The sequence below is a fragment of the Falco peregrinus genome, chromosome 8 (genome assembly GCF_023634155.1).
Source record: "Falco peregrinus isolate bFalPer1 chromosome 8, bFalPer1.pri, whole genome shotgun sequence".
In the NCBI taxonomy this organism is placed as follows: domain Eukaryota; kingdom Metazoa; phylum Chordata; class Aves; order Falconiformes; family Falconidae; genus Falco; species Falco peregrinus.
Window position 1 is genome coordinate 15,327,396 of NC_073728.1, and position 26,385 is coordinate 15,353,780.

At 44.7% G+C, this 26,385-nt stretch overlaps 1 protein-coding gene and 1 long non-coding RNA gene across 5 annotated transcripts in view; one reads left to right on the plus strand and one right to left on the minus strand.

Moving 5' to 3' along the window:
• Window positions 1–6,051: 6,051 nt before the first annotated feature.
• The window catches only part of PARD3B (par-3 family cell polarity regulator beta), a 413,399-nt gene continuing 393,065 nt past the window's right edge, over window positions 6,052–26,385 (minus strand). For all 4 annotated transcript variants that reach the window (XM_055812187.1, XM_055812185.1, XM_055812186.1 and 1 more), the window contains one exon: window positions 6,052–10,811. In XM_055812187.1, coding sequence (XP_055668162.1) covers window positions 10,457–10,811 — 355 coding nt within the window. In that variant the 3' untranslated portion in view covers window positions 6,052–10,456. The remainder of the gene's footprint in view (window positions 10,812–26,385) is intronic.
• LOC129785020 (uncharacterized) overlaps window positions 14,823–26,385 on the plus strand; it is a 30,457-nt gene continuing 18,894 nt past the window's right edge. Inside the window, exons 1-2 of the long non-coding RNA XR_008748424.1 lie at window positions 14,823–15,092; window positions 26,031–26,099. This is a non-coding gene — a long non-coding RNA (uncharacterized LOC129785020). The remainder of the gene's footprint in view (window positions 15,093–26,030; window positions 26,100–26,385) is intronic.

Consider the following 26,385-nt stretch of genomic DNA (forward strand, 5'->3'; position numbering starts at 1 on the left):
GGGGAGAAGGGCAGGACAGAGGTGAAAGGAGCAGAGTGAACTGGTAGGGAGCAGGCTTTTTTTAATAAATAAAGGTTTTCTTAAAAAAAAAAAGAAAAAAGAAGGTTTAGCAAATTAAAGCAGACAAGCAGGTTACTTAGCAGCTAGAGGATAAACCTGAACATCCTGGGTACGTGAAACATCAAAGTATTCCCCAAAGCGGAGGGCCTTGAGAGCTGCCCTGTGGGCTCAGTACGCAGACCCTGCTCTGGTGAGGCTGTCTGCAGTGTGTTTTCGTTCCTGCCCCTGGGAGCACGTGTGCCCAGGGCAGCGCTGTACCCAGGCTCTCCTAGGATGGGGCGGCTGGTGGGTGTATTACTGGCGCTCTGCACCTAAAGCACAAATCCAGTTGGACCCAACCTCATTGAAGCTGGTGAGAGAACAAGTGCCTCTTGTTCAGCATAAACATCCAAGAGGAGACATGTAACCAAATAGCCAAAACAAAAACTGCACTCCTTGAAACACTGCCCCAGCCAGCACCCGTGCTGGGCCAAGGGCTCCCATTGTTCTCCCAGAGTCTGCAGGGCCGTGGGGACCCGAATTCAGCTGGCAGACAGGCTCCTCTCTCGCCTCTGGGGCCCGGGCAGCCCTGGCCAAATGTCACTGCTGCCAGCCAAACCCATGACTGATACAAACCACGTTGCAGGATGACTTCAAACATTTGCTGGCATCCCTGAGCCAGCCCCTGCCAGGGGAACAAACAAGTCCTACAGAAAAAACCACCATCATAGAGCCCCTGCTGCAACAGTGACCACCCCGGCCATGCTTTAGGACCTGCTGCTCTGGTTGCCACCTCGCTCTCCCCTGTACCCCTCACACAGGAAATTTTGGGAAGCAGCCACCCTGAGCTGAGGAAGCCCAGGTAGATGGGAACCTCAGTGTGCCCTGCACAGCAGGGCCCACAACAACACTGTCTCCCCCAGTGCCCCATGTTGCCCAGGCCATCAAGGTGACGTGCCTGTTACCCCCAGTCTACAAGGAAGAGGGAGGTTGCAGGGCTCCCTGGTGCCTCCACGCATAAGACATCCTAGGAAGGGGAAAAGCCACAACCTAAGTGAAACCTCACAATTTCCCCTCTTTTCCTAATGCTAAACACAGAAGAAAAGCCACAGGCGAGAGCCTCAGGAATTCAAACTTGGTGAATGCTGCCTCCGCTCTCAGGAAACTTGGCCAGAAGTAAACATGCAGAGGAATGTAACTGTTGCAGAAGATGGTGCTTGGCTTTTCAAATCCAAGCCCCTAAATACATTGTGCTTTGGCTGTGATTTAGCGTTCCTGCTTTGCTTTTCTGTTTTGTAGCAACGGCAGTGTAACCACTCTCTAACCCATCCTCACCCTCCAGCCTTGTTCCCATCACCGCTCTATCCACTCTGTTGTGCCATCAAAGCAATTTGGGGGACTGAGTTGGGAAATGATCCATGTTAAAAACAGCCCAGTGAAGAAAAAACTAGTTAAGTCTTTTTTTTTCAATAGCAGTTCAGTTACCTTTGTCCTCTCACAGCAATGAAAATCCCTGCAACTGGGGAAGGAGAAAGGACATTGGGGATGGGGGGGGGACCAAGTGCTAGGGGGGAGGGATGGGGCAGGAGGGGGAGACTGGCAGCACGACTGCATTAAATGCACATTGGACTGAGGCCTCACTGTTCTTTTGTTATATATAAAGAAAAATGAGTGGCCTGGAGGGCTTACTTCCAACAGAGAGGACAGAAGAACAAGGAAGGAGGGAAGCAAGGAAAGACATTCTCCATTGCAAAGAGGATGCGTGCATGTGCCTCTGTGCACAGACCCAGAAACACTCTACTTGTCCCCAACACTCCCGTAACTGAGTTAGTTGTGGTTGATTTGGCGGAATCTGAATACAGAGCTGGCAACTGGACATATTAAGAGCACCTTTGATTTCCTCTGCTTGCTGAAATAACCAGTAGGCCATCAGGCTGCTTAACATAATCTTAGAGCATATGATTGCTCTAATTTATGCTTTAGACGTGCCACCTGCCCTCCCCACCTTGGCCAGGCCAGTGAGGACACTGCCGCTGTGCCATGGCCCTGGTGCCTGTCCAGGAGCACTCACCCGCTGCAGCAACTCTGGCAAATCTTTTCCACAGCCGTGGCAGAGGCCTCCCTGCAAACTCAGGCCACCTCTACAAATTGTCACTTACAGAGATGCAGGCGTTGGAGTGATGTGTAACGTGTGGAAATGCTGCTCTGTCTGAAAACTTCCTCCTTGCTTTGCTGTGCGTGGCTCAGTCCTGGTTGTTCTGTACATCCGTCGACTCATGAAGGTCACCGTTTCCAGCACTTTTCTCTTGTGCATACATTGCTGTTAACTACTGACTCTCCTTCGGAGAGAGGGAATGGCTAGAAGTAAACCAGCTTTTAGATCAAAAGCAGCAATACCTAAGTATATATGCATGTATATATGTGCATATATAATTAGGAGGAAGGGAAAAGGGAAAGGAGGAGGAAGGGAAGGCTGGTTCATTCACCTTTATTTACTGATAAACTAGTTTCTTCATATCTGTGCTATTTTTTATTCTCTTTTCATTCCTACAAAAGTTAAGGCAGATGAAGCCTCTTAAAATCATGCTTCCCAGTTTGAAAATCTAGGCTGCAATATTTTTTAATATTTTTTTTACTCTGGGTTGAAAGATGTGATGTATGAAAACTCCAATTTAACAGAGCCTAGAGATTAAATCACATTGCATAGGTAAGGTTTTGGCAGAGAAGCAGACACTGCTTCCTAACCAGTACTCAGACTTTGGAGAAGAATAGGGTAGGTTTTAATGTAAGTTTACTTTTCCTGTAATGAATTTTAATGACAGCTTTCACAACTGCTTCTGTGATTCCTAAGAGAAAATTAAAAACCTACACCTTGAAACTTACACGACAATGCTGCTAACATCTTGCAGCTTTTGGCATTATCTTGGAGAACCTTTCAGTCCTGTTTCTATGCCACATTGTTTTCCTCACAAAATGTATTTTAAATATGAAACATTGAATGTTCATTGCTTCTTTATATCAATTTTATTCATTACTTGCTGGAGGCAAAGGGCATGGTTTTATATAGACTCTTCATTGAATGTCTTATTTTGCAATTTTACTCTACTGTACACATTTCCCAATAAATTATTTTCTTTCAGATGCAGATATTCTTCTGGAAAAGCGAAGCAGGGCTGTTTCCTCTGCACTGAGGCTTTGGTTTTTTTTTTCTGTGAGCACAGCCAACTCGTCTGGCTTGGGTTAGTTTGTCAGGCATATTTTGGGAATGGTTTGAGAATTAATTCTGTTTTAAAGACTATAATCACCTTTTTGGCCTCTGAAACTGGTTCAGGGTTTTTGTGCCAGGCCAGCAACAGAACAGCTTTTGTGCACGTCAAAGGCATGTTCTAGACAAGCAAAAAGATGGTGGAGACAAAAATCTGTGTCTTACTTGCAATCTATACCCATGAAGCAACTGAATCAAAAGTGACTGCAACTTGTCCCTGCCTGTAATGAGAGCACAGCCCCTGCCAGCCGTGTGGGACGCCGGCCGGGGCTGCATGCTTTGACTCTGTATCACTTTCAGGTGCCAGTAAAACGTGGGTTGTTGGTCACTTACGCTCACAGATGGCTCAAGGCTTCTCAGCAGTGAAGGCAAAAGTTATGTTTGAAGGTCAATATGGCTTTGGGGATGTCAGAGATCAGGAGGAACTGGGGATAAAAGAGGCAGCTAGGGGAAGGAGATTTTGGTGGTGTCAGTGATACCCAGGGAGGTGAAGGGCAGCGTGTGGGGAGCAGGCTGTGAGATTTGGGTGGCAAGAGGTGATCTAGGTGAGGGGTGCCTGTCCCTCCTCGTGCTGGTGATGCGTTACCTCGTAACTCCTACTTGCTCTTCTCCTTCCTCCCTCAGGCATGGGTAGCTTTGTGCTGCAAACAGGTCCTGACTCTTGGCTCAGTGGAGGCGTGTCACAAGCCTGGGATGCAAAATGGAAACTGGGGAGCAGCAGCCAGCGTATCAGGAAATGCCACTTCCTTGTTGGTACGTGGACTTCACACATGTGGGACAATCCCCTCTTCCCTCCACCACATATTTGCTGCTCAGGTCTGACACGTGTTTTAATTTCTTATCCCTGTTCCTTTGCTCCAGTTGCCTCTCCCTATAATTCCCGCCCGCACCACCCCCCCCCCCCCCCCCGATTCCCAGAGCAATCCTGTCTCTCTGGTTGTCTGTATCAGGCACTCCCTTCCAGCCCGTGAGGAAAAACAACGGCAGAGCTGCCCTCCCAGGAGCAGATCCCGTGCTTGTGAAGTAAAATGGATCCCTTCTTAGTCTCACTTGTCTCCATACTTGCGCAAGCCGTGCCTTGGTGCCTCCGCACCTTTTCTGCAGGGATGAGCACATCAAGCGCAGGGAGCCTGAGCAACCTCCTTAGACCTGCAGAGCCTTTGAACCAGAGGCCTCTGGGGCTTATTAGAAGCCCTGAATGCCTTCTGGGAGGCTGCAGAAGCAGCCCAGCTCCACTCCAATCTCGGTAATGGCATTTTGCTTCTGAAAGCCTCTCAAGTAGCACAGCTGCCAAATTGCAGCAGGTCACTGCATTTCTGCTGGGGTGAGTAACCCAGCTCTGAGACCCTCTGTGGGGAAAGGCATTACATCCCACGCTGCTTACAGTAGAATACACGTCTCATGAGGGTGTAGCATGGTTCATTAAAATTAATTAACAGTCAAATGGTTCCACATACTACTTTATGCAGACACAGCAGTGACTGCAAAACAAATCTTAACTCGTGCCCAGGTCCCAGGGAAGCGAGTGCTGCTGTGAGGAAACCGTGGGAGACCACCACCAAGTCAGAAGGAACACCTTCTGAACACCTTCTGAACCTGCAGTCACTGAGTTTCCAGCTTTTAACACACTCCTAGTTTGTCTTTTGCCACCCTTTGTACAACTTCAGCAGGAGAAACCGAGGCATTGCTGTTTAATTTGTTCAGTTTTTAGCTGAGTGCAAGTTATCACCCAATAACTTTTAAAATTGGCATCTCTGTGAATTATAATTTAATACATACTAAAACTGACTTGCCCATGAACTATCTTCACCATAAATACCAAGATCTGCATTCAAAATGTTTTGAATTGCAGTACATGTGTATTTTTACTGAACCATTACTGCAATTTCTGCTGTATCTTGTTTTGTAAACCTCCTGGCACTTTCCTGTTCTTCTGTTTTGTTCTTTTACTCTTCCCTTTTTGTTTGTAATAAAACAAAATTTTCATCTTGAAAAGGCTACATTCTTCCTTCACTTTTCACTTAAGTATCTGCTATTTTGAAAATTATTTAATCTAATATAACACTCTTGCCTGAATCTCAGTGTGCTCTGCAATGCAGCAGCTCTGATCCCATAAAGATTCATTTGTGCTTGTGCATAATCTGGAGTATGAAAAGCAGTGTCATCAGCTTCAGTGAAATGACCCACATACCTCACGTACCCGTGTAAAACTTTCAAGGAGTCCTAAATCTCCGACAAGATACTGCTGCAGCCATCTCACTGAAATACAGCCTCAGCCGGTGGGACCCTGTTACACAGCTGCAGAACACCTCCGTTATCAACAGCAAGTGAAGAGCTCGACGTTGAGGTGAAACTGGGGAACTTTAGCAACAAGCATGCAGTTGCCTAAGCTGAAATTTGTCAAGACGGCAAGCGACTTCTCTCTCACTTCTCCCTTCAATCAAGGCTATGAAATCAGGACTCCGGCTCTACAACTGAAGACAATGCAGATTTGAGAGGGAATCAAGTTAAGTCCTATGATGTTTTTTTTCTACAAGGAAGCACAGGGCTGTTGTATTTTTGTGTTTTGTTTTTTTTTGTTTGTTTGTTGTTTGTTTTTTGGTTTTTTTTAAGTCAAAAAGTTACCTTACCGATCCTTACCCGGCCTGATCATGCATGATCTTCTAATATCAAATCACATCCAGAAGTGCGGATTACTTTGTAGATACAAAGAGGAAAATGACTGCACATACAAATACATAATCATATATAGTCTTAAAGCCTTTATTTTAATGCAAAATAAAACAGGTAAAATTTATATAGCCATATGTAACAAAAGATCAAAATCTTTGATGTGGTACTAGAAAAAACTTTTCAAATTGTGTGTTGAATTTCTCCCCCAAGACAATCACACGCAATTTTCAAATCAGTTTCACTTAAACACACAGGTATTGCCAGGATCACAAACACCTCTCTCTCCCTCGCAATAACAGAATAGTGTCTTATAAAGCCTTTTTTTCTATGCAGAGATAGCAAATAGCGCTTCCGATTTTGCATGCAAGGCTTAAGAGACTCTGCAGAACAGCTGTGACAGAGCACAGGTGTAGGGCCTTTTGGAAGTGCAAAGCAGTCCCTGCTCAGTGCAGCGTCAGGATGCGGCCCTGGCAGAGCAGTCAGTAGGATTCACTCACAGCACTAACTCTCTGATAAACAAATCTGTGATGGCTGGGAGGAGGAGGTAGCACAATTCATCTGTAAAAAAATTAGGCAGCATGTGAAGCTATTTCTAGATCAGGAAGCTGGAGTGAATTAGAATTCAGGGCTGCATGCACTTTTTCAAGGCAGGAGCCTTTTTTTTTTTTTTAATGCTTAGTTCCCTACCCCCTTTTTTTTTCCCTCCACAAAGGGCAACTGATATCTCTTTATGCATTTGAGGGGTGCCTAGAGACTTCTGCATCTTAATATATCACAGTGGTAACGTCTGCTCACGGGCCAAGATCATGGCTCACTAGTGGGTGGTCACTCAGAAAATCCACAGGCTCTTTTTCTATCTCTTAATCTTTCAACTGCTGGGCCCGGCTGGCCCTGTGCCAGAGCCAGAGATGCAGGCTGCATGCCACCAGCTCAGGAAATCAAAGCTTCCAGCTTCACGTGAAAGCGGGCCCCTCTCCCCCTTGTCTTGACTCCTGTTCACACGCACACTCACGGCACGCTGCTCTGGTGGCAAACCCAAACTCTCCCTTCACACCAGCTACGTCAGTAACTTTGCTGCTGGACTGGCACATTTTGGATGAGGGAGTGCGAGGCAATTACATGTCAAGAGCTTTTCAGACTCATAATTTTCCCAAACATATGGACATATGGGGAAAAGAACAACTTGTTACTTAACGGCTCTTTTGGATTTTGCAAGTGTGTATTTTCAACCGTCAGTTGTAGCACCTCGTGAATTCTGCACGGTACATATTTTTCCACAATATGGTGCTAAAATCATACATTTTACACTGCAGAGAAGCTGACTATATATACTGTAGTTACACATCATACTTTTGAAAATACCATACCTCTACCAGATATTAAACCAGCAAATGGCAATTTTCTCCCAGAACAATGGCACCAGAGATTGATGAGGTGCTCCGTAATACTTTTTGGTCTTGTTCCCCTAGCTAGGTCAGACTGTTCTTCCTCCTTAGCTCCTCACCTGTAGGATGCATCCATATATTATACTTGTAGCATTTATTTTTTTTTTTTGGAAGAAGCTCTGTACTGGTCTAACAGCAGAAGCATCATTTAATAACCTGTTGGGTAAGATTAACAGCTCAGAAGGTGTTCGTTTGATCTGTCCGCCTCAACTGAGTGGAGCCGATGCAGTCAAGGGGAGGTCTTAAGGAGAGATTCAGGTTACAGGGAGACAATCGTGCAGGTCCTTCAAAGGCTATAAATAACCCAGGAGCTGTTTCCATCCAGATTTTATTTGGCCCTGGCTCTTGAAATACTGTAAATAAGTTCTGTTCACTGTGCTGTGATGCCATTTGAAGGGTTAGTTGAGAGTGATTTATAAAGGCAGTAGCTTATATTCAGAGCTGTTCTTAATTGTGGCCTGGCTTGATAAAGCCACTGTCGCAACCATATTAGTTTCTTTACAGCTGGATCAAATGTATCAGGGGTTATATTTCAAGGAGGGAAAGTATTTTAATTTGTTTTTGCTTCACTTTCAGCGGGCCTTCATAACTCCAGTGGCTACCCTGTGGCTGCCAAGTCCTAGCTGAATATCCTACAGCATCTAAAACTCTTTGAGAGAAGTACAAGGCTGTGTACAGCACGTACACGACAGGATGAGTTTCCTCAGGGAATGTGCCTTATTTATGGAGGGTACCAAGAGACATCCAGCTTTACATCCAACCCTCCCTCCAGAGGTTTTTCCCTCTTACATTACTAGGGAAGAGGGCAGAAAGAAATGGAACAAGAACCGAATGCAGTTGCTTCATAATCTGTGCATTCCTCTCCCTCCCTCCCACCAATGCTTCTTCCTGACTGGATTCAGAGCTGTGTCTGCCCCTGCCCCAGGGAGTCCAGCCCTGTATCTGAATCACGGAGATGTTCCTCCACCACCCCAAAGCTGTCTCCTCTTCCCTGCTTCCCAGTCCCGCTGATGGGTAGAGATCAGTGTGAAAGCAAAGGATAGAGCCTGCTGGCCAGCCTGGCAGCTGCACGTGCTCCCGTGCCTCAGGGTTATGCCAGTCTCTCAACAGCATTAGCAGCAGAAACGTTGCCTGGGATTAAATGCTGCTTCTCATCAGGGCCATCATCTGCTTGGGGTGGCCCCTGGAAAGCAGCAGTGCACAGACCCACCCTGCCCTGCACCTTCCAGACCTCTTACTCTAACGAGCCCTTTTCCCAGGGGTATCTAGTAAAGGGACACGCTCCTAGAAGGACAAACCTTCCTCGTGGTATTTAATACCTGGGAAGTGACCTATGTGATTTAATCTGTTGCATACCAAAGGTGTCAAAAAGACATCAAAGAAACTCTTGTGCTTAATCCTGGGCCAGGCCAGTTTCTCCTGATGAAGAGAGAAGCCCAAACAGTTTAACAACACTCCCCAAAAGGCAGAAGTAGAGGAATTAAGGACACTTGAAAACTTCACAAAATATACTTCTAGGTGGCAAGTCTGTAAGGTTTCTCTGTGACAAAATCCTTGAGACAAATCTCTGAGCATCCACAGTGCTGTTAGGCCAGGTAGCACAGGTCCCACATGTTTCTGACCTCCTCCCAGGCTGGCTGGCTGCAGAGCAAACTCAGGCTGCGCAGGGCAAAGGGCCAGGCACATACAGCACTGCCCTGTCCCCCCAGCCCTGCTGCGCTGCTGGCCCCCTCTCCCCATCCGCACATCTCTTCCTACGCAATGCTGCAAACAACTTGCTACAAACAGCTGTTCCCTCCTCTTCCTTCTGGGCCCCAGGGTCTTGAAGCCCTCCCTGTTGCTTTCCCTTGCCTTTTCCCTCACCCCTTGCTGTGAAAACCCCCTTTCCCTGCTGGCCCCTGGCTGCAGGAACTCGAGTAGTTTGGCACTTGGCACTGGCCTGGCACTGCCTGAGGCTGAGCTTCACTGGGGGCACCGAGGGTGGCCCCCGCACCGACAGGTGCCTTGGTGCGGCGGCAGGCTGGCGAGGGCAGGGCACGCTGCCGGCAGGCACTGCGCCACAGCCCCGGCCAGGAAGGGGCTGCCCTGCCGGAGCCAAGGCAAGACCTGATACAGGAACTTAATACGAATTACGGAGTCCGTGCCCGCGGTCACTGCCTCAGCCACTTCTTATAGGCCAGCTCCACTGAAACCCCGAGAGCGACACATTGGCAGCAGCTGAGGATCTGATCTCCGAGGTTTACGTTTAAAGAGTGCGCACTAAGAAACACTCACAAGCGCACACACACGCACATCTAGAGACACACACTTAGGTGGGCGGCTGCCTTGTCCTCTGTGAGCCTGCCCAAGCACGGCAGCTAAAACTTCACGCCTTACTCCAAACGCAGTAGGTGCAGTAAGAGGAGAAGCTCGCTACACAAACTGCAAAAAATGAAGGCTACAAGATAAATGCTGGCACCACCAAACAGAAAGAGGAAGACAGAGGCCAGATTACAAATGTGGAACTGCAGCATCCTTAAAGCACAGAGCTGCTGGTCTGAACATGCCTGGAATGTGGCTGCTACCTTCGCAGCAGTCCCTTGTCAACTCATGATCACACACTGGATTACACAAGATCCCCGGCTTTGCACGAGGTCCGTACTGCATGCTGCGTTCTCGCTTAAAAGCTCTTCAACAGCACTCTGAAGTAAACTCTGCCCTTATACAGACAGCTACGTACTGTATAGGTGTAACTGGATTCGGTTAATAGCCCTGAGGTGTATTAAGTGTTGCGCTTCATTTCTAGCAGCCACTTTCTATTTTTAAAAGGAATTACAAAATACTCAACTGTCTGTACCTCACATACTCAAAACACATCGTACCTCATGTGGCTTTATATTGCCTGTTAGAAAGCACCTACGCTGAGCCCAGCTCAGTAAGAACGACTCCAGGTCTCGTGTGCCATTCTTACAGGCAGCTACGCTTGGGAACAACTTTACAAGGACGATGTCCAACGGGATTCCTCCTGGGCTGTGCTGGCCAGTCCAGTGTGTGGCTATACAGCTGCAGTCATGGGGTTCTTCTGCCTGGGATCCTGCTGTCTGTACTGGTACTGGTCTGGACTGGTCCCACGGTGTCGGACAATTTCATTGTAAGCTGGTGCTCGGTGGGACTGAGGAGGGGAAGGTGGCACATCCTGCCGGAGGGGTCCTTTATGCTGGTTTGTGACAGGCTGGGCTGGATAGTACTGGGGGTACCGCAATTCTGCCACTCTTGTGTCTGGCACACGCATGTAGTTCCCCTTAGACGGGTGGACAACAGGCTGTCCTCCTTGGTAGTAGGGAAGATCTCTCTCTTTGTATATTACTCGTGGCCCTGTTAAATATTCCAGTGGCTCTGCAGGTCCACGCCTGAGGAGAAAAACCATAATAAAGCACATAAAAAGGCAGTCTACTAGCCCAGCGACACGTTATTGTACTCATGATCTATGTTTACTTTAGGAAAGGAAATGCCACCTCAAGCATGACAGGTCCAGATGAATAAAAAGAACTTCTGAAGGGTAACAAGCCTCCCACCTGCAAGCTACAAAAGTCCGTAACACCCAGGACGCTGGAGGAAGGGTCCAGCGCACACCACAGCCCTTTCACAATGGGGGAGCACTGGAGCCCTTCAGCTCCCAAAGTCAGCCTCCTGTGATCCATTTGCCATAATGGAAACAAAGCCCCTCTAAACAATGCATGTTTGACTGAATCTTATCTAGCCTGAGGATAAACAGATGAGTTGGGTCTGCAAGTCTGCAAATCCCATAAGCTTTACATGCACAAATATTCACGCTTTCCAAGCCATTTCCCACTATTTTTTCTCCTAACATGTCAGACTGTAAAACTTTCCAAACACTATAGCTGGAAAAACTGGAACTCCTGGAAGAAACACTAGGGATATGTCAGGCTACAATACCTGTGTTTAATGGGCGAGCTGCCAATGGGGTTTCAAAAAACCCCTCCTGTGATCTAGAAGGCCTGATATTACAACAGCCCTGTAACTTACCTGCATCAATATGGATCTGACAAGCTCTAGTTCACGTGAAAAGCAACATCTGAACATGTCATCCCTGAGGATGTGCCACAGAGCTCTCTCTGTAGCTTTCTGCATCTTAATTCCATGATTTGCACTAATGAAGCACTGATATTTTTTCCTAGTACATCTTAACTTGTGATACTTTTGAAATGGCAAAAATAATTGTTCTTACAGACATGTCACCAGAGCATCCCAAAAAGTTCAACTCAATTAGGAATTTTTGCCAGTCCGATTGCAAATGTCTTTGCACTTTGGGCAAAACCTCCCATTGTCTGCAGAGGAAGTTTCTCTCCAAGTGAGAGGTGAAGGAAAATGGCAGGGTTTTGACCCAAAACAGAGGCTGAAAGTATAAATCAATTACACCTGCTCTGTTGCTGCAGGACTGAACTCATCGGCTGTTTAAATATTCTTTGCATAGATTTATTAAAACAGTCATCATTCTGGTACAGCAGATCAGGTGTTCACAATTCATCAATGCCTCTCTTTTGTTCACACAGTGATTTTACAAGCATGCTCCCTCTTTCTTAATCTGGGCTTTCAAGACTCCACTGGAACTTGTTTTGCATGAAGTAAAACAAAACATGTGGTTTTCTGCTGCACTCATTTAAGCCCATGGGGTAAATCATGGACATAGGCAATGAACAAACACTATCTGCCTTGAAATGAACCTACAATTCTCCCCCTGGAATAACTTAGTGCAAATGTTTCCTGTTTAAAATGGAAACAGCAAAAGGAAGAATTCCAGGCCTTGGACTTTTAGGACCCTATGCTCCCCAGACACTTTTTGCTTTAAAAACAGAACATTATAAAAGACAGGCACTCCCAGCTTCCCCCCCTCCCAGTGAGATAGTCCAGACAAAGTGCTGAAGGGCCTGAAGCCACCCTCTGAGATACTAAAAGGACTCTTTACTGCTTGTATTGAGACAACTGCTGTCTCTGCTCACACACCTATGCCTTGCAACAAAGCCTAATTTCCACAGCAGACAAAACAGTTGCTCCATGTATTTCTATAGGAAAACTTGTTCTCTAAGTCAGTCCCATTACACTCAGATTTAATTCCTCTGTGTGCAAAAACACCGTTCCAATCATAAAAAAGCTTCTTCAATGGTTGGAACTGCTTTCTGTCAAGCAGCAAACCAACAGGAAGAAATGTCAAACCTGCACCCATCACCTTTTAATAAAGATAATGCTCAAAATCCTGTATATTAGATTTTATAATATGGTTTCATCAGCAGCTATAATCAACCAAATTCTTGTGGATCACATTAGAAAGGGACTGAGCCTGGAACCTGCTCAAGAATTCACTGAAGAGCCAGCTCTTAACTGCAAAATTGAATTACTCTAAAATAACAAATTCAAGATTAATTGGTACCAAAATGACTGTTGAGAACAGGACTGAGCCACCCGCATCAGCTACTGAGCCTTTAGCACACAGCTCATCCCTCAACTCACACAAGAGCTCTGGATGTTGCAGGAAAAGCAGCGGATGCGTTTTGCCATCCAGCCAAAAGAGCTGTTTCCAGGAAAGCTCGGCCAGTCCGGTTCTAGGGGACAGTGTGACACTGCTGCCACAGAAGCTGTGACTGTGCAGAGGGTAGAGCATTCAAGCAGCACTGACCTAGGACCGTGCAGTGAAGATGAGCCTGAGCAACCAGCAAGTGTGCCAGACCCGAGGTACGTACCCAAGCTGCTTGAGCTTGTGCCATCAGGTCTTCATTGCTGTTACCTATGCTACAAAACTAAATCCATCATTAGTTCACTTATAATTAGAATTAATACCACCTCTGGTTGTGTAGACAAACTGCAGAGGAACATGTGGATAGGGAAAAATCTTTCTTTAAAAAAATAAATACCCAGTCTGTCCACTCTCAGCACCAGTTTCCCTCCTCTGAGGGTGAAACACCCTAGGTGCTATCGTTCTCGAGTGTCTTCCTCCGAGTCAGGGCTCAGCAGCTGGGAGGAGAGGCTGTACACAGAGACAAGGCTTGAACCCACTTCATATGGAGCCTTTAGCAAAGCCCTGGGGAAGGTATGTGAGGGTTTTTTAGCAGCCTTGGCAATAACACAAGCAGTGACCTAACCAGTGATGACCAGAACTCTTGCATGAGTTGGGAAATGCTGGTAACTGCCCAGATGGCTGCCCCTAGGCAGCATGACCGGAGGAAACTTCATGAAAGACATCCTTGTGTCTGCACCACACTCTGCAGCCCAGTTCCCCTGGCGATCCCAGTGGGTGTCATGTGTGCAGGTACACATGCTACAGTGACAACGCTTTTCTTCCCTTTTACGGCCAGCACCACATGCTGAGGCTGAGTTATTTCCTGAGGATTCATTCTTCCCCACCTCCCCGCCATGCCCGGCGAAGCCTGCTCTTCGGGAGCTGCTCAGTGCGACCAGCCAGCATCCATAAACCTCTGACACAAACCTCCATCTGACAAGACTGAAAATACAGGAAAAACCAGCTCTTCCCTCCTCAAGTGTGTCAACTTAACCATCAGAAAGTCAATCTATTTAAGGTAGAAGAAACGCATACAGGTACCAAGCTCTGGCTGTGGAAACGCTGTCACCATTAGGAGTGAGCCCGGGAGACAGGGCAGCTCCCGGCATGAAGAGCAGGCTCCTCTGACACAGCACCGTTTCCACGTGAGAGCTCACGGGGTGCAAGTATATGCCGTTGTTTATCCTTAAAGAAATTGCCATAACAACTCAAACCAAACACTTTCTACTTGGCAGCCCCTTGTAGATGCAATGTTTGTTTCTGCAAGAAGAAAAACCACCTCTGCCTTTTCACTTGGCAGACATTGCCACCTCTGAGGAGGCCCTAATGAAATTCTTCTCCCCTCCCTGGCTGTTTTTGTTGGCTCCTGATGAGTTCAGAGTTCACAGGGCCATATCACACCTCCCAAGTGACCCAAGGTTTGGGGGTCAAACCAATAACCTCAAGTGGAAAATCAGTGACCCAGGGGAGTGATCAAAAATCCACAAATTGGGTCAAGCAGGTCTAGCCACTCAAAGGGACCAGTCCAGGAGCGTGCCCTCTGAAAGGACATGCTGTGTAGGAGCTGCTCTGACTCTCAGCTGTTTTCCAGATTTTTGGCCAGTTGTTTGACCTGGGGGTCCAGTGAAATTAATGGCAGGCAGAAGGTAGGGAAGCTGGCACAACATCCTGAGAAGGAACTGATCTCAGAGCTCAAAAAGCGTTTTTGCTGACAGTTCAGCTCTGCTGGCTCCCACTGGAAGATACCACTGACGCGTGTCCAGCTAAAAGCAGAGGCTGCTGCTTCTGAAGCAAGCAGTGAAAGGAAGGGAGGCAGAAGCACCAGGTTCAAGGAAGGAGTGCAGCTGGTGGGGCAGTGTGAAAATGCACCCCTCAAAAATGTCATGGGCAAGGTGCCCCTTAAAATGTTCATTTTACTGTGAGGAAGTGAAATCTCAACTTCCCTGCAGGGAAATTATAGATCACATGGGTAGTTGCAAACATGTTTCGCCATATCATTTCATATGCTGGGTGGCAGCTCTTACTGGTTTATTTTCTAAATGATTCACCAGGGAAGAACTTGAAGAACTCCATTTTAAGCTTTAAGAGTCAAAGTAGCATCATCTAAATAAAGCAGGTAAATCGTGACTGACGTTCAGTTAACAGTATATGTGTTGTTTTTTTCCTATGACAAGTAAAGCCTGAGCTACTCTATCCCTCCTTTATTTATCTTCCAAGCACAAAGAATATAAAATCTAATATTTTCTGGCTTTGCTGCAGATTTTTAAGAGCTTCTAGGTTTATTTAAAACTGAACCAAAGGATTCAGAATACTTAAGAAAGGCTTCTTTTACCCAAAATGCTATTTAGTCATTGAAGTTAGATAGGTATCTCTACGCTTCAAAAACCTAACTAAAACGTTTTTTTCTTTCTGCAGTTCCACTTTTTTTTTTTTTTTTAAAGTCCCCATTTCAGTAATTCTTCAGTTGTGGAGAATCTCACAGGGCAGACTGGCCTAAATACCTGATGCTTCAAAAAACAACCAGAAAAAAATTATTTCATTTCAAGTTTACTCTGTTTCATTGTTAACCCCCATTTGCAGGTCACCTTTAACATCATCCACGAGACACATGCTTGGGTTATCTGAAAGAAAAGGAAAGCAAAATGACGGTCTGGCTGTTCATGCTGTGCCCCATCATGTTGGGGGTTTGGATTTCATCATGACAAAGAGTTTTTCTTGCCTCTGTTCTATAGGGAGAATCACAGAGGTCACCCTCTTAGTACCTGCTAAAAAGCAAGGAAGGGAATGCTCTCTTCTTACATCACTGTCTCCTGGCTGCTGAGGGAATATTTTGCAAGGGATATAATCTCACATGAAAAACTGCCTTCTTACTTTGTCAGGGAATACTTCTTGAAATAAACTTCAAAGACAGCCACAGACTAAGTGGCAAATGGAAAGCCCACATTTGGCTGCAGTCTCTTTCATGTCTAAGCAAGACATACAGAGACTCCAGGTGATGGCATCAGGCAGCTCAGGCTGCGATTAAAGAACAGGGGAAAGCAACAAGGTCCTATCTATGTCCAAATTCTCAGTGAAGAACTCTACTGTATGCATTGTGATTGCATGCTGCTTGTTCTCAGCCAGGAGGATCTACTTTTAAAGAAGAAAGGAGAAGCTGATGTAAGAATTAAATTATGCAAACAATCTTACAGTATCAAATACATTACACTGTCTTTATAAAGCTCTTCTCAACATACACTAAAAACAACTGACTAAAAAGATCATGTAGTCCCTATCTCTCCAGATACAGTATTAAAGACACTGCAGTGCTGTTTGTAGTCAGTGGCACTAAGAATTTCTGTTGCTTAATATTCAATGTGCACATAATTTAATATTTTTTTTTTTTAAATCACTGCAGGTTTCAAAAAAAATCACTGCATGACCCTGAGCTTCATTAAAGTCTGCCTCTGTATCTTAATAGGCAAGATACTCCTATAACAAATATTCTTTGCCGTTTCAGACCAATACTTCCAATGATGGGTTTTGCATTTAAAAAGCCACTAGAAATCAAATTTGGTATCAGTGCTAGGAAGAATCTGCAACACAAGGAAGTGCTCCGTGGCTGCTGTCTGTGAGAGAGGCTTGTATCTCTCAGAAGGCGGCAGATGTCTAGCAATGTCGTACTAACCCCAAACACACCACACACAGATTATTTATGAGCTGAGCTGGTGGAGGTGCTTTCTTCTCCTGTTCTTTTATCAACAATACAAGGCTAAAAAATCAGATAACGTAAACGAATACAATCCCTGGCTCTCACGTAGCACATGCCATGCAGAGAGAGCTGTTTTTAGTTTGAAGACTGTGTTTGGAATTCCTACAGTGTCAGGTTTCCAGTTACCAGACCCTCATCCCTGGGCCAGGCACGACTGCGGTTGGACTGGATTAGCAGAACACTCTGCAATGTATATTACATAGCTTTGACTTCTACAGGCTTTGCAGACCCATAAAAATAATGATCATTTCATGACCTGTGTTACCGGGGGGGGGAGTGGAAAAATCTCTCTCTCCCCTTTTTAAAGTATTCATGTTTGTTTTAGATTTGGAGGATGAGGGATCCACACAAGTTTGTTTGAAATTCAAGCAAGAGTACATTTCAGATGCAATGCAGGCAGGCCTGATTCTCCTCCCTAGCAGGCAATTTTGCAAAGTTAAACAGTGGCCTCGACTGGCCTGAACATAAAAGCTTATATGCACAGTTTTCCTCTCTCTCTACAGTATCACAGCTTGGAATATTTAGAAACAAACAGCAAAAGCACCACAATCCCAAAAGGCAAGTGCATAGGCATATTTATATTACTCTAGTTGAAGTCTAGCCTTAAAGTGGCTGGAGAACAAAGTCCTTTTTTGTTTGCTGAGGGCTATGTTTTGAGAGAAGTTGCACCCTAGCAGCTCCCTGGGCAGTTCTTAGCAATTTAGGTGTCCTACTTGTTTTTATATCCAGGACCAAGCATAAAGTTTAGTCAGATACTACCTCTGCTTGCAGATAAGCAGACTGCAGAGACAACTCTAAGACAGGAACACAGCAGTCTGACAGGTTTAAAACTTTACAGTATGATTATTTAAGATTTCTTATGACAGCATGAACAGTCTATTTTGCATGCAAGCAAACTGATTGTTCTCAACCCCTAACGGAGCAAACTATGTCACAGATTGGTTAATATCAGAATTTAGAGTGCCATTTAATTAAACCCCTTCCCATCAGCAAAGCAATAAAACACTGCGTTACTCCTTTGCTCCAGCATTAGCTTATTTCCCACAGCAGACCTCAGACATGGTAATCCCATCCTGTAGGCAAAGCTCCCCTTTCTTTCCTTCCCTAAATCCAACCTACAAATATAGGAACAGCGATAATCAGGATTAAAACCCTCAAATCAACAGCAACAAAAACCCGAATATGCTAGCCAGTGCTCTATACATGCCCAATAAGCATTCAAAACAGCTAGTCCAATAATCCTTCCTACTCAATTCCTCACTTGTTTTGTTCATATGCTCTCAGGCATGGTACATCTCTTCTACCAGAAGGCACAAAATAAAGTAGCACCTATTGAACAAGACATCGCTATTCTGTGATCTCTTCAAGCTTAAAGAGATCTTAAGTAGATTGGTACTTTAAGTAGCAAGTCATTACAACATGTGTCATTTCACATGTTACTCATTATTCAACACAACATAATGCCGTGTGAGTCATTAACCTCTTGGCATTGGTAACCTACTCTCAAAGCTAAGCAGTCATGCTTGTTGCTCAGGAACCCCCATGCTCTGCCGGGGAGAGACCTGGATGAGATTTTAAGGTCCCTTTGGTCTTTTGTTTTGCAGATCAGCAGGGGCCGAAAGCTCTTCCTATAGACTAAAAGAGTTCTTGGCCTTTGGTCTCTTGCGTCACATTTCTGAGATGCGGGCCAAGTTACACCAGAGGGGAGAAAACTTCTTTTTAAAGGACATATGCATCTTAGGCCAGCAAGAGAAGTGAATGTTTCAGTTTCTCAGCTGAATTTTGCATTTCAATGCAGACTCAAACTAATATGAAGAAGTACTGAATGCATGCAGAACTGCCACTGGGGCAAGATGCTGAAGTGGCATCTTACAGCAGTATTTCTACTGCGTTACAGTAGAATGTGCAATAGCTCCAAAGGACATGGGGGCCCCGCTATCCCTGCCACGAGAAGAGCCAGCTACGTCCCTCAAGAGCAGGCAAGCAATGAGAAGGGAGAGACCCAGAGGTGAGACCACAATGCTGGCCCAAGCACAAAAGCCAGAAATACTACCCAGATCTCTGTCTCACCCAAACCTCTACTGCCGATCCGTGCTTTCTTGGAGGCTATCAGGGTTGAAATTAAAGGTCCTGTGGTGGTTCAGGAGATTTTAATTTGATTTAAAAGAAATTCTGCTGCCTACCAAAATCCCTCTCTCAAAAGGAAACAAACACACTGCTCAGGCTCCTGGAGAACTCCTCCCAAGCAAGGAAGCCTCCTCCCTTCGCCTAACCATTCACAGCGCTACTGCTATCCATGCTGCTTTTGTAAAGTGCTTCCAAAGACACATAAACCCAAATTCTATCCTGTTCTCATTTTTCACGTGAAATGAATTTAAAGCATGGTGATTATTCAGCTGTGCTGTTCAAATTATTTTCAACAAATAACAGAAATCATTAAAAGAACCTTCCTAAGTAATAACAACCTGCACCCAGGTCTTTGCTATTCAGCTGCTGGGATCTTAACACGCTGTCTGATCTTTAGTGGGCTAGTAAAAACCGGTAAGAAGTGGTTATTAATGTTATTACCGAGCTTTTAGGCTTTTTTTTTTTTTCCAAAGTATCTCTCATTTAAATTAAAGCATTCCTTGCAGCGTTTTCTCCTATTGCCATGATGAAGCATGGCTGTCAATTCTGCCTCCAATGGCACAAACTGGGTAGTAAAACCATGCTTCAATAAAAAAGGAAAATGATTTTTGAAACCGATTGTAGCTGGTTATTTTTCCCTCCATTTCATTTCTTTCTGGGTCCAGACATTCTGTTAAACTCACCGAGATGTGTCATTCTTTTTTTTTCCCCTGTGGAACAAAGGCAAAGCTCAAGATCCAGAGGAGAATGATAGCTGCTTTTTGGGGGACCGTAAAGACAAGCAGCTCTTATTTCTTTCTTCAGGCAGTATTTCAGTCCCCATTGTTCCCCTACTGCTCATGTACTGATTTGCTCCCAAACAGGCAAACAGCCTGTAAGTACATCCTCCCCCCTGTATATTTTCTTTTGTTAGAACCATTCATTTCTATACAGGCATTAGATTATAGATTTCCTGGCTTGCCGCACTCCATTAACACTCTGGTAACCACCCCTTTTCCAGCCAGCCATTAAACACCACCTTTAATAATTGAGATTTAAAGGCTCAGGGCATGATAAACAGCTGAAGTTGTAACTTTACAGCTGCCTCTACAGAAGTGTGTAAATCTCTAGATTTGGATAGGCAAATCGGTTAATTAGACTTGCATTAAGTCACAAACTTTGCGGGTGCTCTGACAGCAGATGTCCTGAAATTGAGCTTTAAATAACAAGGGTCAAACCCCTCAATCCCACCGAGCTAGGAGAGACGGAAACGTCCCACCCGGTGCCCGGAGCGCAGTAGCACTGACTGCAGCTGCTGTGACTTGCAGACGGCTGCGAGTGCCCTGCGAAGCAGCCCATTCCAGCTGTGTTTATGCTGGCTTCTTCCTTAAGAGCTTCTACAGTTACACGAACATCAGTGCAGCTGCAGCAAGCGGAGCTACTGCTGACTGGACATGCTCTACCTGCTGCCCACGGTGAAGACGTCCCTTGTTTCGCCACCCTGCATTTCCCGCCTGCCAGTGCACAGGTTGCTCTTGCAAAACTGGGCCCTGCAAGTTGCAGGGCTGAGCGCAGCTTCCCCCTGCCCCTACCTGTGGCTGAACAAACGCTACACGGATGGCCCTGAGTCACTGCTAGCCAGTAAATGTTCAAAGCTGGTGAGATCCAGAGCTGCAAGCCACTGGTCTCTTTAGGGACATGGGCAGTAAAAGGTTAACCTTCAGTTGTGAGGCCCAAGTGCCTGTGCTCCATCTCTGCATGAGTTATCTCCCTGTTGCTGCATTTAAAAATACTGTATGTAATTAACTGTTATCAGGTTGTTAAGCAGTGTGCTGAAGTGTGAACTTATCATTCAATTGTTTCCTTTATTTACAAAGTCCCTGCCATTCTCTAAGGCGGCAGCCTGGGACAGGCTGTTGACTTGCTCAGATGAGGAGGGTTTAGCGCACCAGATTCTGGTAGCAGAAGCAGATTCTGGAGAAGTGAGACACAGCCGTGAATCTGCTCAGTTCCTCAAACACCCCCTCAACACGCCCTGCAGAATAGCTGTGTGTGAATGAGAGACACACACGCCACTGCTACCAAATACATCACTCTAACGGTGCTTTGAGACCTGAACCACATAGCATGGAGGAAACGCACAATATAGCTCCCAACCACCGTAACCCAGCCTTACGGGCATAGTTAGAGGTTTTACTTGTATATATGGCACTGACTTTAATGCCTATAGATATATACAAGCTATGTGGGCCACTGACAGATGAAGACGAATTGACTGCTGACTTTCATCCACTTCTGTGCTCAGTTCTTCCCCTTACCCTTTTCATTTGCTGGACTTCATTTCCTTAAGAAAAACAAATCTGAAAGTCAGTGGACATCATGTTAGACCACAGGCTGGAGATGGGAAGACATGACAACACGATGAGATGTCACATCCCCTGCTGTCCTCTCTGCCTCCCTCCACGAGGTCTGAGTTTGGTTTCTTGGAGCCCATGACTCCCACCACTTTTTTTGCCACTTCCCCTTCCTGGCCTGGCTACTGTTCTCTTCTTTGGTTTCTTCCCCAGCAGCGCCAGCCCTGGCAATGCCTGCAAGGAGTCCAAGATGACATGAGACATCACCAGATCTATGTGATTGTCTGCCATGCATTCCTGGTCTGGGGCAGCACCATGGATCCAGCAGGACTTACTAGCATGGTCCCTGGGCACGCAGCATCCTTTGCTCTTTGGGAACTGGTGCAATCATCAACACCCCAGACATATGTACATCCTCCCCCCCTCCCCCCCCAACACTTGTAACTGAGGAGATATGTAGCTTCTAAACAAATTTCTTCTGTGCCATCTGCACACCATGCTTCATGCCAGATGACAAGATAAAATTTGGAACAGCAAAGTTCTTGGAGCATGGCAACCTTCTAGAGAGAGCAAGCACAGCCTGTGGCAACACAGTTATATCAGCTTAGTCACATACCTAGAACAGAAGACATCAGGATGCTGAAGCTGGAAGTGGGAGCATACAGCAGAAGACAGAAAAAAAAATGCTTTAAAGACACACCAAAACACTGCATCCTTGAGCAATGGAAGCAATGCCAACAGCTGTTAATCAGTGATACCTTACAGAGGTGACAGCACAGCAGCTGGAAGATAGCGGCAAGCCAATGTTGAGGCAAAGAGAGGCTTTGGACAGCACCACCAGGTATAGACTTTAGTTTCTTTTGAACACATATATATGTCATGTGTCAAAGGCTACAGTGTGCAGTAGTCTTATGTGCAAGATGTGATGCTGTCAGTAGCTTCATCTTAGATCATGATGAACACCACCACAATCAGAGAGGCACCCCTACCCCATCCAGGAAGGCTACTACATGCCATCAGTGAGAAAAAGAGAAGCAATTGCACTTCCCGATCTGATCCTGGTAAGAACCTGGCAAAGATTCCAGACAGCATGTCTCAATTTGGCTGTGGGGGAAAAAAATAAAAACACCCTCTAACTTGAAACAATCTTTTACATAATGAATCAATCAATTATCTTTGCTCTAGTATGTTCAAATCAAGGGAATCATCACTGAAAATAACAACCAATTTATATAGCTCATTTAAAGCCACAGTAAGCTAGCTGCTGATTCACTAATGAACAATAAAGGTCACTACTACAGTATCATTCTAAGTATTTTCAGATTGCGTGATGTGATAGACTTGAAGTGGCAAGCTCATAAAAAAACCATCAAGATACTTTGCAGAGGGAAGTAAAGATGGAAAGAGACCTGTGCTCTGCCTAAATATCAGGCTGAGAAGACTGAATAACTCAATGCGATGAGGAACTTTGCGCCGGAGACTCAACCAGCCTCAGCCAAAGCCTCTGGATGTCAATGGAAGCATTTCAATGAGCTTTGGATTAGGCTCTTGTATAGGAGAATGGTATCTGAAAGGGGAGGAGAGGGCAGGGAGAGAATGAGACATCTGTATCCTGGAATGAAGTCAGGAAGTTAAAGCCTGACAGCCTTAGACAGCAAATAAATAGCTCAAGTACTAGATGTGGGTTGCTGAAATGCCTCACTCCACGTGGAAACATTCCTTTTCAATTGTGTCTTTCAGGTATTCAGAGAAAAGACTGGCCAAAATGTAGTTCATTTATTTTTTACTTTTGAGTCCTCATGATCTAGAGGGATACATATATGCAATTACTAAGAAACAAGACATCTACCAGATGAACAGCACACCTCTGCTACATGGATGTTACATTTATGATTATTAATAGTGTGGCAACTGGGGCAACGTAACAGAGTGTGCCCTAAACTGCAGTATCATGTCTTTGACTATCGCCAGAACCAGATGCTTCAGGAGAAGCTGTAATTAGCAGACAATTAATAGTCTGCATAAGCCTTACGGCATAACAACTTCTCCTTTCCTCCCCAGAAGCCAACTCAAACCAAAGCAACTATTAGTCTAAGTCCAGGTTTGCAGAAAGGTGCAGGTTTCAGAAACACAAAACACTTGGCGTGTCTGTACTTATAGATGTTGATTGTAAAAAAACCCCAACAACGATAATATTTGACAGACCTACTGTTTGAATCCCATAGGAAAAAAGCACAATATAGTAGAGAGAACCTATGGTGAGTTGAGAATGACATCTTTTCCAAACCACAATGTTAAATCTTGAATGCTGACTTGGGTTCCTCTTTAACGAAAATAACTGTAATTCTACTTTCAGTAAAATGGGATTTTCTTTAAAAGAACTCTGCAACATTTCAAAGGCCCCTCTTTTTTTAATGATCAAGAAGTAAACGGGAGAAATCTCCTGTCATATCAAGCAGCTACAATATAAACCATTACTCAAGAAGAATATTCCAGTTTCTAAGTCAGCAAAGCACAAAGCAGCAATACTATCTGAGGATGCAAAATGGTCTCTGTACACTAAAGTCCCTTGAAAAACTTACAAAACTTGTGGTATAAACTAGTACAACTGAAAATGAAATGTCTAAGCAGGAAAAGACCAGGGTTAAGGGTTCTGTATTGATTTTTTTTTTCACATCGGGATTAAAGTGATTTCAGCTGGGACCCAGAATTACAGATGTAATTATAATTTCCATTTATATTTTTAGACTGTGTACAAAGAAGTGTAATAATGGACAGCTGAACATTTTCCATTGTCCATTAAAAACGAAATGTTTCTGATGAAATCTCTCTAAGACCAAGGACCACTGCAGTAATCTCTCAATAACAGAGCTTTCCTCAGATGTTTGGTGACGAGAGAGAAGGGAGAGCTTTCAGCCCTTCACACAAAGAAATCAAAACCAAAATGACATTAAGGTTGCTATTCCCCTCAATAATACTAAAGAGATTCCAGGTTAAGATCAGTAACAAGTCTCTTCAAAGAAAAAGTCAGATTATTCATTAAATAATCTTTCTTGATATTATTTACAGGGTATTTAGCAAAAAGCATTGCATTACGGCAACATTAAGGAGGCATTATTTAAGCCACAGAAAGTGCAGGTAGTGAAAAAGTAAAATTTCTCTTAAGTACCACTGACTGTCTGCCATCCTTCCCCTACGTTTTACAATGCACGTTTAAGTCCAGGTTTCCTGGAGGCCTCTGATAGCGAGGCAAATGATTGCTATTGAAAAACAAAATGTATTCAAGGTAAAGCAGGTGCTTAAGTGCTCTGATGGATCTGGGCCTAAAAATTCAAGCTGTAAACCCCAACTCAATTTCAACTCACTAATTGAATTTGTGGTTTTTTTTGTTGTTGGCTTTTTTTTTTTTTTTAAAAAAAAAAAACTTCCTTTCATCTCAAACAGATCTGCTCTTTGCTTTCTGCCATAGAGCGTGGTGCAGTCAGTACCGCAGCGCAGCCTGTTCCGCTGAGCTGCTTCCACTTGCCATTCCAGAGGGGGCTGCCGCATACCACACGGTATCCTTACAGAAAATGCTCAAAACCAGCATGGGTGTATTCAGGCAGCCTAAATTCAGCCTAATTCCCTAGGCAGTGAGAAACTCAGATGCCTTCAGAGACCCCATCAAAGCTAATCAGAGGACTACCAGAAGTCGAGTCTGCCTGTAAGAAACAGTATGCGCAGCAAAGCCACACAGGATTTCTGAGCACAGCTGCTGGAATCCTTAAAGCTTTTAACTGATTTTGGAAATCTTTAATTGCTTTACATATAGTTATAAAGTGTGTTTGCTGTTTGAGGATCTTTGGAAAGACTGCTAGTATGTCCTTTCTTCGACTCGTTTTGTCCCAGCTATTGTTTTGGATGGTTGATTTCAGTTCAAAAGCGTATCTATTACCTCTTCAAGAAAGCAAAACAAAGGGAAAAACTGTGACCATACCATACTTCTAAAAATACATTCTTTTTATACTGAAGACATCTCAGTTTTCAGTAAACAAATATTCCTTTTCTTTAAAGCATAACATCTTAGACCGAGCCAAAATTCACAACAAAAATGCTAAATGAGGAACCAAAACCTGGTGACACATGGGTATGTACAACAGCACACTAACACTAGATCCAAGCAAAAAGCCATTCACATGGATTTTCAACTGTGAAAGCCTGCCGAGATTGGTTTTGTTTGCCAGGTTTTGTCATGATCTACAACAGACTACTCTCAAAGTACTTCACCTGGAAAACAAAGGCAATTTTTCTTCTCTAAATGAAGAAAAGTGCCAGCTACTCAACATCTGAGCACCTCCACTGGCTCGGGATTTTACTTGGTAACCTGGGCTGGGTTTTATTCACACATTTACTGCCCTCTCTGCCTGGAACTGGCTGCCAATTTCCAAGGTGCTGTCTCAGACTGTCTAATGCACAGATCCAATCTCCTTGCTGAATTACACCTGGAGTGGAACAAAAATGTCAGATAATTCACTTTCTATTAGAGTTAACACTCTCCTCCTCTTGCTTCCCATGTATGTTATACAGTGGATGTGTTTCCATGTTCTGCTGTTTTTTCAGCTGTTGCAAGCACATGAGCTATCAATTACTCTGTGAACAGAGAGAAGACGGTGACTTGAGGAAGAGTTTCCAGTTTACATGACTCCTCACCTCATCACTGCTCGAACATTTAAATGCATCCTGGTGGGCAGGAGGCCTGAAGCAGAGAGAGATTCCTTAGGCACTCTCCCCCCTGTCATTTCCCCCCTCATCGAATGGTTAATCAAAGCAGAATAACTCTTTAAACTAATACTTATTCCAACAGCTGTAGGATCTCACCGGCCCACACGGAACAGAGTGCAGCAGTGGAGGCCACAGCAATACCAGGCAGAAGGTATGAGTTCTGTCAACATCTCTATAGCCAGATTAAGTTATGTTTGGCAGACAAAGTTTTTGAGTACAGCAAAGACACTACCATTACTATAAAGATGTGGTTAAGTTTTTAGCATATGCATTATGGTATTTAATATATTTCTTAAATAAAGCTTGCTGAAAGTCTGACTAATGGCCTGTATCACATACCTACAAAGTTTTGCTAGTGTGTTTCTGGCATATCCATGACAATAGCTTATGCAGATTTTCCCAAATAATTATCGACAAAAGAACAGTATCACTGTGCA